This window comes from Alexandromys fortis, unplaced genomic scaffold, assembly GCF_014885135.2.
Source record: "Alexandromys fortis isolate MF-2015 unplaced genomic scaffold, M_Fortis_MF-2015_v1.1 scaffold_61, whole genome shotgun sequence".
Taxonomy (NCBI): domain Eukaryota; kingdom Metazoa; phylum Chordata; class Mammalia; order Rodentia; family Cricetidae; genus Alexandromys; species Alexandromys fortis.
In genome coordinates, this window is record NW_026067962.1 from 10,239,066 (window position 1) to 10,252,055 (window position 12,990).

Below are 12,990 nucleotides of genomic sequence, written 5' to 3' on the forward strand. Positions count from 1 at the left end.
GATTCCATTGGTCGACTTCTCTGTTTTTATGCCAATACCAAGCTGTTTTCAATACTGTAGCTCTGTAATAGAGTTTGAAGTCAGGGATGGTAATGCCTCCAGACGTTCCTTTAATGTATAAGATTGTTTTGGCTATCCTGGGTTTTTTGTTTTTCCATATAAAGTTGATTATTGTCTTCTCAAGATCTGTGAAGAATTTTGATGGGATTTTGATGGGGATTGCATTGAATCTATAGATTGCTTTTGGTAGAAGACAGATATGTTTTATAATGAAACCCAGACCACCATAAAGCTGGACTGAGAAAACATGGGAACTATGACAGCAATTTAGGAAGTCTATCTTGTTCATTTCCAATATCTAGTTCCTAACACAATGCTTAGCATATACACTTGCTGTTTATATATGTAACATAATTAATATTTTAAAAATTTGAATATTTGAATATTTCATAATAAATGAAAATATGCAATATTTATGTATATGATTATCTCAGGTAGTAATGAGGTCATCACATCACAGTGGCAATACAGAAAATGAGAAGACAGAGAAGGCAATCAACACAATTAATGCTTATTTTAGTTGATAGGACAGAAAAATCAGCTGGTGTGGGAAGTCCTTCTGTATATGTGTTGCTTTTTATTGGTTAATGAATAAAGACGCTGCTTTCGGCCAATGGTTTAGCAGAATAGAGCTAGGCAGGAAAACTAAACTGAATGTTGGAAGAAAGAAGGCAAAGATAAAGAGAAGCCATGTAGCCACCCACAGGAGACAGACGTTTCTGCCGGAACCTTGCCAGTAAGCCACAGTCACATGGCAATACATAGATGAATAGAAATGGGCTAATTTAAGATATGAGTTAGCCAGAAATACACTTAAGCTATTGGTCAAACAGTACTGCAATTCATACAGATTTCTGTGTGATTATTTCGGAAGTCTGGGTGGCGGGGAAATGACTCCCCCAACAATCAGCCAATAAAGCAGAGAAACCAGAAGAATAAACAAGTACTTAAGCTCATGACAGAAGAACTTAATAAAAGCAAGGTGGTTATGACGTCAAATCATACCAAATAAAACAAATATAATTGAACGAACCTTACAAAAAGCTCAGTGGTGATCCCTGCTATGCCATAACGGCTCAATATAAATAGATTAGGTTGGAAAGCTGTCACACACTAATCAGTGTGCACAAGAACGGCAGTGAAGGTGACAGACAGTGTACGGTTGACAAGCTGGGAAAGTCAAGGGAGATTCTTTTCCTGTCTCTAATCCCATATTTATTCTGAATGGACAAACATAGGCCATCAAGAAAGGAGACCAGAAAAAAAATACTAGTGAGGAGTATTTAATAGAGGAAGGTTCTAGAGAAGACAAAATAATGGGATCAAGTCCATACAGGGGCATTCATCTTCAAAGAAATCAAAACATGTCTCCTTTAAAACAAAGGATGGGCAGGTGAGGAAAAGTTAAAATGTGAAACCGGATAAGGAAGCTACTTTGTGATGTATTGTCAGTAAGGGTGGACATATACGATAATACATGTGGAAACATCAAACTTCAAAGACTCAGTGGAAAAAAGAAGTAAAATACCTCAAATAACTGTATTTTGATTATATATTGAAGTAACACATTGGAAATACTAACTTAACACTTATAAAATTAATCTATCAGGTCTTTTTACTTTCAAAATATCAACTACGAGAAAACTTCAAATTATGTATGCAGTTTGCATATGTACAATTTCCTCCCCAGTACTGAAGACTGAGCCAAGGTCTTATGTACGTGAGACAAGTATACTACCACTGAGCTATACCCCCAGGAGTACTGCAGATATGTATCAAGTGACAATTTACTTACTGTAGGAATACAAATCTTGCTTAAGGGGTTTCCATCCAGGAGATATGATCCATTAAATGTTACATATTCATCATAATACTGAGGAGCTTGAGGAATAACGCTACATAATAGCTTCCGTTTTTCTTCGATTTTTTTCCTTATGTGCAAATATTCAAAATATGGATTTGCTCTCTCAGAACTGTATGGTTGAATCTCATCTAGTTTCAGAGAATCTACGATGGCTGCTAGAGACTGCTGTGTTTTCTCCTTTGCTTGTAGTAAAGAGGGACTCACTTGCACAGGCTGAGGGACCCGTGACACTTTCCTTTTCCGTGGATGGTGAATCTGAGGATCATCATCTTCAGTGAGCCTTATTCTTCCCCTGGGCGAGGAGTCACTGTCTTTTTCTGGCAAAAGTGTACAGCCAGCAAGAATCTGCTTGCTTTGATTTACCATTGTGCTCGATTTGTTTCTAGTCATTCTTTGGGGGATTTGGTTTTCAGTTTTATCGTCTTCTGCGCTTTCTTCTAATTCTCCTTTAATGAGTTGGTCATGTTTGTGCATCTCTGGTTGGGCTGACTGCTGTGAATGGCTCTCCACACCTGATAAAGTGCTCTGCTGAGATTCTTCATCTTCAATGGAAAGCAAATACTTTTCACTATCAGGACCATGCTTTGGATTATCCTGTTCATTTAGGGTTCCTTTCGGCATCCCTGCATTCACTTCATACAAATCAGAATCACATTTACTCAACTGAGTTAAGACTAAACTTTGCAGTTTGCTTTCTTTTTCATGTGAGACAACGTGAGCATCTTCTGTGCTCTTCTCAACATCATGGCTACTGGAAGACTTGTAAGTAAGTTTGCTAAATGCATAATGTGTACTGATCTGAGAAGCAGCATCACTTCCACTGAAGTCCTTTTCTGATGGCAATACAAGCAAAGTATTTGCCTTGTCAAAGGCTGGGAGTGTTTCTTGAATAGTGCTTTCAGAGTAAACTGGTACAAAAGAATTCGTCTTCTGAATGTCTGCTAGGACAAACGTATTTTCCACATCCTTTGTAAAGTTACTATCGTTATCTATTACAGAGCTAATCATATGAGCTGCATTTTTCTGTTGTAAAATACCTGGTTCTTGATTGGCAGCATACGACAAAGACACAGGTTTAGAAGCACACTCAGCATCTGACTGTGACTGGTTGGAAAAAGAGCATGGTTGCGGTGAAGACAGAAAAGATGCTGGATCCTGAGCACACGAGTTTCCTGGTAGTTCAGTCTGGTGCAGGGATAAACAGTCAGTACTTTGTTCTCTTAACATTTTGTTTTCTGAATTACAGAAACTCTGAGCAGAGGAATCTTGATCAGCTGTACCAGAATCTGGGCATATAAATTCATTGGTGCTTAAAGACTCCAGCTTATCAACAGGTATCTCCCATGATTTATTTTGTATTACTCCAACCTGATTAGATGGTTCCAAGTGCATTGGACTGTCCATTAAAGTACCCACAACACCAGGACTCTTGATTACATTTGTATCAGTTGAAATATACCTGCTGTTTATAGTCCTAGTTGGAGAGCCTGTAAAGTTGGGGTTTAAGTCAGACAAATGTGAAAGGCCTCTTTCTGGCATTGGAGATACTTCAGGTTTGGGAGAAGGACAAGTCTCTCTTGGCACAGCTAAGCTGCCTTGGTTGCTTTCTTCTGCTATCTGGAAATGTTTTGTGGGTTCACAGATGACTGAGGGCATGCTACATCTTCTGATTTCTACAGCAGGCCTTACTTCATTAGTTATTAGTTTAACATCTTCCACAGAAGATGACCTGAGATGGCACACTGGAAGTCTGTTTGTACATGGTGGCTTAAGTCGTTCCGGCAGGTCAGTAAGGCTCTCCAGCTCCCTTTCATAAAGGGCTGGAGATTTGGCATTTGGCAAAAAAGGTGACTGGGAAAAAGACAACTGAGATTCTGAGCCCTCTAACATAAAGTCAGAGTCATATTCAACAAGAGGCCGTGGGGTTGTCACTGTGTGGCAAGAATCTTCTGAACTAGCAACAGAAATCATGGAAACAGACCTGGAGCTAAGACCCAGTCTCTCGCTTTCTGACCTAGGAGAGCGGTTTGAGCTGTTCTCTGAAATAAAGGCCGACTTACCTAAACTCAGTACATTTTTGGTGTCAACAGACTGTGATCTATTGCTTCCAACATCTTTAGACTGTTTCTCCTTATTATAAACATCAGTTAATTCTGAACTTCTTGACCTGGTAAATTCTTTATTTTTTGATTCAGTGGGTATATGCTTTGTTTTTTCTTTATCTTTTACTTTAAGTTCTAAACAAGTACGATTTCTTAATCGTTCTTTTTCTTTTTGCTTAATTTTTTCCTTATGTTTTTTGTGCCACTGTTCTATTTCTAGGTCTTTAAGGCTGAGCATTCGTTCAAAACTTGTCTGCATGAGATCATCATTCACTAACCTCTTCTCTTTAGGTCGGACATCTTTTGAGACTGGTAATGATTTAGGTTTAGGCTTATCTGTTTCAGACTTTAGTTTGAGTAAAGGATTCAGTTGGATTTTGTCTTTACGTTTGTCTCGTTCTTTGTATCTGTCTATATCTTTTTTATCTTTCTCTTTTCCATCTGGAGTTTTCAAAGGTTCATCCCTTGCCTTTTCTTTAAGGGACATAGTTTTCTCATGCTGGATTTTACTACTACTGTCTCCTATACTTGACCTTTTCTCTTCCTGTAAATGCCTGGAGTTAGATACACTCATACTTTCTTTATCTCTAAATTTTTCCTTCTTCTCTCCTTCCCTGTCTTTACTTCTGACCTTTTCTGACTTAATATATTCACTATTATCAGACTTTTTTTTCTCCAAGTGCTTTTCTTTGCTTTCTGCTAAATACCTGTCTTTTTCAGGTTTTTCTTTGTCATGCTTTCTGTCTGTTTTTTCTCTGTTCCTCTCTCTGTCATCAGTTTTTTTAATCATGTTTTTCATCTTCTCCCCTTCTTTCTGACACCTTTCTGTCTGATGTGGACACAGCTTGTCTTTTTCTTTTATTCTGTCAGCACATTCACTAAAATCCAATTTCTCTTTATCTGACTTATGTTCATGTTTCATCTTCTTTTCTTTTTCAGAAAATTTTCTTTCAGTCTTGTCTCCCTCTTTTTCCCTAGTTTGAAATCTTCTGTCAGATTTTTCCCTTTCTTTTGTATGCTTTTCTTGTTTTTCAATGTCCATTTCCTTTTCCACTGAATGTGGTCCTACAGATTCCTGGTTTATACTGGCACCCACAGAACTACACTCTGCTTCTTTCTCTGTAGATACGCTCTCTCTTTCTTCCTTTAGCTTTTCTTCCCTAAGGAATTTTTCATTTTCCTTTTTAGTCTTTTCCCGTTCTTCTTTAAAGTTCCTCTCTTTTGAGACATGTTTTTCCTTAGTTAATTTGTCATCTTTCATGTTTTTTTCCAGTTTTGATTTTTTTTCTGTTAAGGACTCATGTTCCATATTTAAAAAGAGATCCTCAGTTTCATCGCTTTTAAAAAAATTTTCTTTCCAAAATTCTCTGTCAAACTCAATGCTCCTCTGCAGCTCTTTAGCATTATCTTTATTTTTGTATTTTTCCTTTTCACCTTCAACTTCTTTTTTGTGCTTTTCTTTCTCCCTCTCTTTATGTTTCAGTTTGTGTTTTTTTAGTGTTTTGCCTTCCTTATCCATCTTTTTCAGCGTGCACTCTGAGTTTTCAAATGCTGGATTATGATCCTCATCTTTTAATTTGGCACTTGACTTTTCACCAAATTCTAGGTGGAAATCTTTCTGATGTTTGTTTTTTTCCTTATGCTTGTAAGATTTTATATTTGAACTTTCTGGCAAGAACTCAGTTTCTGTACTATCATACCGAGCAAGATCAGGCTGTAAGGACATTTCAGAGCTCCCTGGAGATATGCATGCTTTCGTATGTTCTTGCTTTAGTGGTGTTGACTGCTTTTCACTTAAGCCACAAGAATGTTTGGGGGATTTACCAGTGGAAATATGGAATAAGTGTAATGAAGTTTCATCTTTTGGACTAAAAGATTTCCTAAAATTGCCTTCCTCTCTGGTTTTCTCTGAACAATCCAATGCAGTATTAACAGTTAAGTTTGTTATTCTGGTGTTTTCTTTCCCCTCTTTTTCTTGTTTAAGTTCTTGGTTCTCTTTGTTTTTATTCTGATTTTTCAATTTTCTTTTAACTTTGCCCTTCTGTTTATATTCATATTCTTTCTTGGCTTGCATATCAGAATTTGATGTTTCAGGGACAGAACATGAAGTAGAAATCTTTTTGTTCTGAAGAACGTCTTCATCAGAACTTTCAGTACTAGAATACAGAACCCTAGATGGCTTCTGTTTTTTAGTTTTAAATGATTTAGAATAAAAGGTTTTTTCCTGTTTTGCAAACAAACCACTCTTTTCGGCTTCAGATTCATTGTCTTTTCGTTGTTCTTTCCTAAGAATATGCCTGTCATCGATCATTTTACTTATCTCTTCTTCATCATCGTCTTTGAACTCATACTCATCAAGAGCAGACGGGAGTGGGGCTTTACTTGGGAGAACTTTACTTTCACAGATGAAAGAGTCTTTCTCTGTTTCTGAGTCGATATTTTCATCAACACTAGAAGGATTTACAGAATGAGCCTCTTCTGAATCTAGAACAAGAAAAGAAAAATATAGCTTATAAATACATCAGACAATTCTGATAAAATTACCTTAAGCATGTAAGCAAGATAAACATGTAAAAGTTCTCCTCGTTTTGTAGAACAATTTTACAGAATGCCCCTCTATGATGAGATTCTTGACTTTCTTTAAAAGCACATGTTAAACACAGTATGCCTATTAAAATGTATGACATGAACATATACACACATACAGCGGGAGAACATATAGCAGAGGCACCTGGATTCAGGGGAAACATCTACTGTANGCTGGTAAGAGAATGGCTTACATAAGGCTCTTTGATTCTTCCCCCTAAAAAAGATTAAGAACCACTAAATTAAAAAGATTTTGTTTTATTTTTCAAAATATATATTAGCAGAACTTTATGCTTGCCATAAAGACCAATAATTTAAATGATGGGAAGGCTTTAACAGCTGTCGGACAATGGTATTATACCCTTAAAGATTTGTCAGTTGTACTGGTTAAATAAAATGCTGATTGCCCAGTATCCAGGCAGGAAGTATAGGTGGTATGACCAGAACAGGAGAACTCTGGGAAAAGGCTGAGTCTTACAGTTGTGACTCAGACAAAGAGGAAGCCAGATGAAAATGCCTTGCTGATTAAAGGTACCAAGCCACGTGGCTAACATAGACAAGAATAAGAATAATGGATTAATGTACGATGTAAGAGTTAGTTAATAAGAAAGCCTGAGCTAATAGGCCAACCAGTTTATAATTAATATAGACCTCTGTGTGTTTCTTTGGGACTGAACGGCTGTAGGCCAGGCAGGACAGAAACTTCTGTCAACCTTTAACTACTAGAAACATGGTTATTTAGTAGAGAAAATAAGAAAAAAATTTAAATAAAACTCCAGCTACATAATCAAGATTGTAACAGATATGTAATTCACAAAAAGCACTACTCTGTTCCTTTCTGTTCCTTAAGTATTTTTACTCTATAGTTCAGACCTAGAACACTGAGAGAAAGTCTCATTTTCTATGTATTATTCAATATACAAATATTTTATTAAAGTATAGCTAAGTACCAGGCATGGTAGTTTATGTCTTTAATCCCAACACTTGAGAGGCAGAAGTAGGCAAATCTCTGTGAGTTCCAGGCCAGCCTGGTCTACTACAGTGAGTTTTTGGTCAGCCAAGGCCATACTGAGACCCTGTCTCAAAAACCAAACCAAATTACAGTCAAGCTGTTGTATAAATACAAACAAAGCCTTGGCAGAATGAACTTCAACATAGCTTTTTAAATCAAAATGAAGTTTTTAGTCAGTAGTTTTTAGCTCATGCCTGTAATCCCATACTTTGGAAATGAAGAAAAATCAGTCTTGCTACCTAGGAAGACCCATCTAAAAACAAAGCAACCCCCTACCCAATAAAACCAAACCCAAGTCCCCCAGGTCGACACTGTGTGAGCACAGGCGCCCACCCACAAGCTCGCGGGGCCAGGGAGGTGTCAGGTGCTTCTCTCTACCATTTTTCTCAGTGTTTGCAGCAGCATCTCTCCCTGAGTGAGAGGAGTGTCGCGTTTGCTAGGCTGGCAGACCAATGAGCTCTCATGACCCATTTGCCTCCTTTAGTAAAGGCAAAGACGAGTGGATCTCCACTTTGTCAGTTCCATGCCAGCCTGCTATACCAGCCAAGGTTACACAGTGAGACCTTGTCTCAAAAACAAAACAAAATTAGGCAACCTGTGGTAGAAATACAATGAAAGCCTTGGTAGAATCTATTTCATTGTATTTTTCTTTTTAGAGCAATAAGCACAGTGCCTTACTTGGCTTTTATATTTTTATTTTTTCGAGGCAGGGTTTTTCTGTGTATCCCTGGCTGTCCTAGAACTCACTCTGTAGACCAGGCTAGCCTCAAACGCAGAGATCTGCCTGTCTCTGCCTCCTGAATACTGGGATTAACCAGTGCTTTTAACCACATCTCTCCAGTTCCTATTTTTAACATTTAAGAGAGGGTTTCATTGTAGCCCATGATGGACTGGAACTCATGATTTCTTCTAACTCCACCTCCAGTGTACCTGTTTATATTTTCTTCTTTTTTATTTATTTTATTTTATTTTTTTATTTTTCGAGACAGGGTTTCTCCGTAGCTTTTTGGTTCCTCTCCTGGAACTAGCTCTTCTAGACCAGGCTGGTCTCGAACTCACAGAGATCCGCCTGCCTCTGCCTCCTGAGTGCTGGGATTAAAGGCATGCGCCACCACCGCTGGGCCCTCTTCTTTTTTAAAAAGTTTTTTTTTAATTTTATTATTTATATACATTCGTGTTTTGCCTTCACGTATGTCTGATATGAGGGTGTCAGATCTTCTGGAACTAGAAGTCAAAGACAGTTAGTGGGCTGCCATGTGGGTACTGGGAATTGAACCTGGGTTCTCTAGATGTGCAGGCAGTGTTCTTAACTGTCCAGTCATCTCTCCATCCCCCTTGTTTATATTTTCAACCCAAGGATTTCCCTCCCCTTGCAGTTTTCAAAAACTTCATTTCTTTATGACTTCTACTTAGTTTCTCACTGTACTATTAGTTTCACTGGAAATAACTTTTGTCCCTTAAATCCCCAGGAAAATGTTCTATACACAGGCACAGAGTGTTGGGGAAGCATGCTGAAAAGAACACAGCTCCTGCCTCCAGCAGCCAAGACTGCCTGAGCTCCACACATCATACAGCATGGTAGCTGTTGAGGGAACACCACTTAAACAGTAACACTCATGATGCTGGCTTTCTCGGAGAAGAAATGAAGTCACAGAGAGTAAGAATTTCAAGTAGGGATTAGCAATATTACATAAAATAAGCAGTGAAATCACAGAACCTAGAGTATGTCATTTTTTTCATTTAAAGATAGTAGACACTTTCTTTTGAAATTTGATTGTAATGTAATTTATCAAACAGAGTCACAGATATGCCAAACATTCTACCGCTGAGCTACACATTGCTCAGCACACCTTTGTTTGTGTTTGTGTCATGTGTGTGTGTTCACATATGTGGACTGTCGCTGCCTGAGTGGCTGTGTACAGAGGCCAGACACAGACACTAGGATGTTCTTCTCAATCTTTTCTCTACTCCCCACCCCCCCTTTTTGGAGGCAGTGTCACACTAACCCTGGGGCTCACCCTTCAGGCTAGACTGGCTGCCTTGCAAGCTCCCAGCCCCCCCCTGTCTCACCCCTCAACTCAGAACTGCAGTTACAGCTGTAAACTGCCATGCACAGCTTTTACAGGGGCCCTGAGTGCAGCAAGCATTTTACCCACTGAGCCATTTTTCCAGTCCTTCATTATTAACACTATAATAAACTTATTACACTTAATATACAAACATTTCATATGATTACTTTACTGAAGGAACATTCAGGTATTTTCAACTATCTGATAGTACAGACAAATTTAATAATGTAGAGAAAAAGTGGCAAACCCTGTTCTTTGCAATAAAAATGTGTAAATATGTGAGTATAGAAGAAGACAGGGGAACATACCAAAATGCTATCTTTAAGAAACTAAGGTTGGGGAGCTGGAGAGATGGCTCAGTGGTTAAGAACACTGGTTGTTCTTCTAGAGTACCCAAGTTCAATTCCCAAAACCCATATGGCAACACACGACTGTCTTGTAACTCAAGTTCCTGGAGATCTGACACCCTCACACGAATGCACATAAAATTAAATAAATTATTTTAAAAAAGAAACTGTGGTTGGATGAACATGATTTTCTAAAAGCTCTTCTTATTTTCAGGTCTCTAGCACAGCAGATGTCATTACTGCTGTCACCAGAAGGCTGTGCTCAGTTCATCAACAGACACGAAATGGTAATGCGGGTTTTTATGAGGACTCATGAGCTTATTTTTTATGTATGTTACTTCTTTTTAATGTCAGATATGACATAATTTCTTCTGGTCCTATGCCTACCATAGTAATATATTATTAATTATTTTTATATGATCTTATTCATGTACTGACATCGTATGTTTATGAGCAGCTTGGAATATATGCACTGGTGGAGTTACCATATATACATGCAGTACTTAAGAGCTGTAAGAATTGTCACTTATGAGCCTGATTCACATACTAAACCAATACCTTCCAATGCAAACAGGTCTTTGTTTCCTCACATTTTTAATATGCATATTATTCTGAAAAAACCCTATAAATTCCAATGTAAAGAATTTAGCCTGATATTAACTAATATCCATATGATAATGAAATATTTCCATGAATCCATCTGGTTCTGGATTCTTGAGTCATATACTTATCAGGAATATTCCACTCATATTTCTTGGCCTTATCTGGGGTCCTGAGCCAAGACCACTTCCCTTATGGTGTTACTGTGTAAGTAGAATGTGTGTAGACCAAGGTGACAAAATCTTCCCTTCCTTAAGCAGACTTAATTTTGAATTCACTATACTGAGGACAAGATTACCTGGTCCTGGATACCAGTGAAAGAATCACTTCAAAAGGATCTTCCATTTTTGTGTTGTTGTTGTTGTTTTAGCCATATATTCGCTATGTTAAGTAAACCATCTAAAATCTCCAAATCCTCAAATTCTTATTGTCAAAATAGCCACGGTTAGGGTCCTATGATGACCCCCCCAACATCACAGGTTGTTGTCAAGGTTATTAGTTGCTCTCCACACATAAGCAGATGGAAAGACTGAGGTAGACAACATTTACCTAAGTCATCAAACATGAAGTTGAGCTGGTGCTCAATTAGAAGCTCAGTTCTTTGTTGAAATAGGAGCGGCGGGGCTGCGTCCCCAGCACCCCAGCTGCCTGCTAGCTTATGCCCCGAAATAACAACACACAAACTGTATTCATTTAAACATGGCTTGGCCCATTTCTATCTAGTCTCTTCTAGGCTAATTCTCACATATTAATTTAGCCCATTTCAAGTAATGTGTGTAAGCACCCCAAGGTGCGCTTACCGGGAAGATTCTAGCCTACGTCCATCCTGGGTCGGAGGAGCTTCATTGCGTGCATCTGCCCGGGAGAGGGGAGCATGCCTCTCTGTCTGAGGCCTCTGGCTCTGAGAGGAGCTGCATTACTTCTGACCTCACTTCCTCTTCCTCCCGGCATTCTCGTCTGTTTACTCCACCCACCTATGTTCTAACCGATAAAATGGGCCAAGCCAGTTTCTTTATTAGCCAATGACCTTCCTCCATCAGTTCCTACTGACTAGCTAGCATTCATGGTGCTAGAAGGTAGTCTGTACACCACCAGAGGTGGAAGGCAGTCGTCAGTGTTACCTAGCTACAAATTATAAGACCTACAATAACCACCAGCCTGCAAGATATACTGGTGCAATAGTGGCACAAATGTAAGGGTAACCAACTCCTTTTTAATTGGATTTAGGTCCACACCATGAGAAAGAACTTATACCGACCATTGCGAAAGAAGCTAAGAACCTGAGACTAGATGGGGTCATGGGCCTAGGGGAAAACCTACTACTACAATTCTGCTAATACCCATAGATCAGTGCCCAACTTAACCTTCCTCAGAGAAGCTTCTCCCAGTAGATGGGAATCAGAGACCAACAACTGAATACTGTGCAGAGTTAGCAACTCTGGAGCACTTAACTGCTAAATGGGACATCTTCATTAAACCCATTCCCTTAAGGCTCAAGGATCTATGCTCAAGAAGCAGAAAGACTTTAAGATCAGAGGAAATGAAAACTGTCTTCCAGAGACAACAGGACCAGGGCACACATGAACTTATAGGGGCTGTGGCAGCATGCATAGGGTCTGCACAGGTTCAAGCCAGACAAAGTACCATCCCTAAACCAAGAATCTATTTGTAACTCATGTCCTCTGGCAAAAGAAAAACAAGTGTTCTCCAACACAGCACCAAAGGGTATATCAACCACATTCCAGGGTAACATGCCCAAGGATAGTTGGCCAATACAAAATGGACTCAATAGTTGTTGATGTTGTGCCATTTTTGTTTTGTTCTGGAAATTTTATCTTATTGGATCTTTCTTTTTTGTTTTGAAGGGGAGAGAACACAAAGCTGAGTTGATAGGGAAGTGAGGAAGACCTGGGAAGAGTTCCAGAAGGAAAAAACACACAAAACATATTCTGCGAAAAAAATTTGGTTGTTTTGTTTTTTGAGACAGGGTTTTTCGGTGTAGCCCTGGCTGTCCTGGAACTAGCTCTGCAGATCAGGCTGGCCTCAAACTCAAAGAGATCTGCCTGCCTCTACCTCCCAAAGTGTGATGGAGGAAGGTCATTAGTTAATTAATAAAGAAACTGCGTGGCCTCATAGGTTAGAACATAGGTGGGTGGAGTAAACAGAACAGAATGCTGGGAGGAAGAGGAAGTGAGCTCAGACTCAATAGCTCTGCTCTCCAGGGCAGACACGATGAAGCTGCAACCCAGGATGGATGTAGGCTAGAATCTTCCCGGTAAGCACACCTTGGGGTGCTACACACATTAATAGAAATGGGCCAGGCAGTGTTTAAATGAATACAGTTTGTGTG

General features: G+C 39.0%; 1 protein-coding gene across 5 annotated transcripts in view; it reads right to left on the reverse strand.

The window, feature by feature from the left end:
- Ankrd12 (ankyrin repeat domain 12) overlaps positions 1-12,990 on the reverse strand; it is a 116,640-nt gene that overhangs the window by 16,224 nt on the left and 87,426 nt on the right. For all 5 annotated transcript variants that reach the window (XM_050153432.1, XM_050153429.1, XM_050153430.1 and 2 more), the window contains one exon: positions 1,856-6,510. In XM_050153432.1, coding sequence (XP_050009389.1) covers positions 1,856-6,510 — 4,655 coding nt within the window. The remainder of the gene's footprint in view (positions 1-1,855; positions 6,511-12,990) is intronic.